General features: G+C 49.6%; 1 protein-coding gene across 1 annotated transcript in view; it reads right to left on the reverse strand.

Annotated features, from left to right (window-relative positions):
• The window catches only part of TFDP1 (transcription factor Dp-1), a 55,680-nt gene extending 52,407 nt beyond the window's left edge, over positions 1-3,273 (reverse strand). Inside the window, exons 1-2 of the mRNA XM_011979422.1 lie at positions 3,107-3,273; positions 2,937-3,012 (exon numbers count right to left, since the gene is read on the reverse strand). Of these exons, the coding sequence (XP_011834812.1) occupies positions 2,937-2,948 (12 nt within the window). The 5' untranslated portion in view covers positions 2,949-3,012; positions 3,107-3,273. The remainder of the gene's footprint in view (positions 1-2,936; positions 3,013-3,106) is intronic.

The raw sequence follows: 3,273 nt of genomic DNA on the forward strand, positions 1-3,273 counted from the left end.
ACCATCACCACTCACTCTCCACCTACAACACCATCACCACTCACTCTTCACCTACAACACCATCACCACTCACTCACTCTCCACCCACTCCAGCACCACCACACTCACTCTCCATCAAGTCCACCACCACTCACTCTGCACCTACTGCACCATCACTGATCACTCTCCTCACCACTCCTCAGTCATTTCCTACCCACTCTGCAAACTCTCAGAATACCTCTCTCCTCCCTTCTGTGTAGCTCCTCGCCATACAGACCTTCACACTCACTGCCTCTCCACTGCTGTTCAAAGATGACACCCCCAGAGGACTGACTTCATCCTCTTCTTTCTGCCCCTAACTCACATGGAGCCATTTGTGGCCTTTTCCCACCTGCTTGTCTCCCTGTGCCCTACTTGAGGTTGGAAGCTCCTGAGTTGTTTTTCTCTTGTGTTCTCTCCAGAACCTTCCAGTCTCAGGTCTTGGGTGTCCTTGTTTCTTCTCCTCCATGGTGACTACCAGGGACTAGTTCCAGCTCCCTGCATCCTGTGGCACCTCATGGCCCTCTACAGAGGCCCCAGGGCTCTGAGAAGCTGGAGTGGCACAGCTTTCCCCTCGAATAAGAGCTTTTGGCACATACCTATGGTTTTACTGCAGTACCAGTGCTTTAAAAACCTAACTGGTGGGCTGGACACAGTGGCTCATGCCTGCAATCCCAGCACTTTGGGAGGCTGAGGTGGGTGGATCACCTGTGGTCAGGGGTTCAAGACCAGCCTGGCCAACATGGTGAAACCCAGTGTCTACTAACAAAAAATTAGCTGGATGTGGTGGTGCGCCTGTAATCCCAGCTATTTGGGAGGCAGAGGATGAGAATCGCTTGAACCCGGGAGGCTAAGGTCACAGTGAGCCGAGGTCACGCCATTGCACTCTAGCCTGGGCAACAAGAGCAAAACTCTGTCTCAAAAAAAAAAAAAAAAAAAAAAAAAAAAAAAACACCCTAACTGGTGATCTATGTTCCCTTCTGCAAAAGCTGCCAACATTATCTTTTCAAAACTCAAATGTCACACCTCTACTTAAAAGAGTTAGCTAGGCTGGGCACAGTGGCTCACGCCTGTAAGGTGGGTGGATTGTTGAGGTCAGGAGTTCAAGACCAGCCTGACCAACATGGTGAAACCCCATCTCTACTAATAACACAAAAAAATTTGCCAGGCATGGTGGCACACGCCTGTAATCCTAGCTTCCTGGGAGGCTGAGGCAAGAGGATTGCTTAAATCCAGGAGGCAGAGGCTGCAGTGGGCCAAGATCGCGCCACTGCACTCCAGCTTGGGAGACAGTGCAAGACTCTGTCTCAAAAGAAAAAGAGCTAGAGAAAACATCAAATTCCTTGACTTGTCCACAATCTCCCTTTCCAGCCAGACCCAGCACTCCTGACCACTCCCAGACTTTGAGCAGGGAAGGCCTCACCTGCTGCAGAATCCTATTCTCCTTCCAGCGCCAGCCCCCAACTCAGATCACAACCCCTGAGCGCAAGGTAAGCCCCCAGGCCCTGTGCCTATGCAGCACCTGACAAATGCCGCATCTCAAATGCCAAAACTGGATAGAGTATTCGGAGTCCCGCAGAGTTGGATCACCTTTCTGTATGCCCCCCACCCCCAGCCTCACACTACATGCTGCTCACATACAGTGCCAATGAAATCAAGGGGGAATGAATGAGGGCCCCGGTGACACCACCCATTATGTATCAAAGCGTGTTTGAGAACCATTTGAGGAAACCACACAGGAAACCACACAACACCAGAAGCGTGCTCTAACCGAGGCCCTGGGCCCAGCTCCTCACCGTGAGGAGACGTAATGAACACGGCTGCGCGCTGAGCACGTGGCCACATCTGGCATTCTGAGTGCATGCACGCGTGAGGTCAGGGCATGGTACGGACAAGCACAGTGGATAGGATAAAAGTAGCCTCGCAGCACACCCAGATATGACTTCAAAAACCCACATTGGGTCCACCTGTGTGCTCATATGCCCTCTCTAAAGCACATCCCAGTGCTTGAAGCCAGGGACACCGTGTGACGTAGGTGGTCACAAGTCAGGGAGGGCAGACGCCCCACAAGGCCTCACAGGGACCACTGAAACCTCTGCATCGATGGAGAGGGCTCCACACTCTGGATGCATTTTCGCTACAGCTGTATCAACAACCCCTTTCACTCACAGTTACAGAGCAATGCGTGATGGGAAACACTAAGGAATCCAGCTTGTTTCAGTGACCAGCATTACCAAGCATGGTAAAGAACCACACGCCAATAAAATAGAGTACATTTCTGGCCTTAAAAGCCTCGATCCCCACACAAGTTTAAAAAATTATTCAAAATATTCTATAGTTTCATGACAAATACTAAGCAGGCTAAGTAGCATTTCTTACCAGATTTCATAAACCACCAAATCCCATCCTTCTGAGAAAAAAAAAGTGGCCAAAACAATTGCTTAGCTCTTGGTCCACCCAAGTGGAATTAACTTCCTCTATAGAAAGACAGGTGCCAGCAGGTGGCTACAGTCTGAGACCTGAGCCTGGCCCCCGTCCAGGATCTTATGTGGAAGCCCCCAAGAAACAGAGGATTCGCTGCGGTGCTGCAACATCCTCCACCTCAATTTAATAAGGAGTTTATTCAAAATTATCAATTAACACAGTCGGTAGAGATAAGGAGAAAGTCAGAAGGCACCACCCCATCACCACCCAACTGCACAGTGTGGTATCCAAGGCCACAACTTGGGGGTGGTGAGCGCAGTTTCAGAGATCAGATCCTTCCATCTTTCACCTTCATCCCGCTTCAGATGCTTTAAAAGTCTGAAAATAAACACTACTGTAGCTTATGTGTTGTCATTCTGAAATAAAGGCAGAAAACTACAAAGAATTTAGTGCGAGGCAAACATTCGTGTGCAGCATGAAGCAAACATACTTACATCTTTTGCCATGTTACCAGATCCGGGAAATAAATGCTACAAATGTTCACCTTCCCAGAGAAGAAAAATGATTTTTCTGGTAAAAAAAAAAAAAAGGAAGGAAAAACAAGAAATAAGTAAGAATGAAAAAAGAAGTTGAAAAAATAACACATCTCAAAGGAAACGTGGACCTTCCTTCCCAAAGGCACCCTCCATCCTGAGAGCGGAGCTGGCCAAACCGACTCCCACACTCAGGATTTTAAGTCGCCTCGTCAGACGGAAATGCCCCCTGCGCAAAAGTGGCCCGCGGGCCCGCAGGGTCACCACCACGACCCCCAGGTCCCCGACGGCCCGCCCA

The sequence above is a fragment of the Mandrillus leucophaeus genome, unplaced genomic scaffold (assembly GCF_000951045.1).
Source record: "Mandrillus leucophaeus isolate KB7577 unplaced genomic scaffold, Mleu.le_1.0 Scaffold201, whole genome shotgun sequence".
NCBI lineage: Eukaryota > Metazoa > Chordata > Mammalia > Primates > Cercopithecidae > Mandrillus > Mandrillus leucophaeus.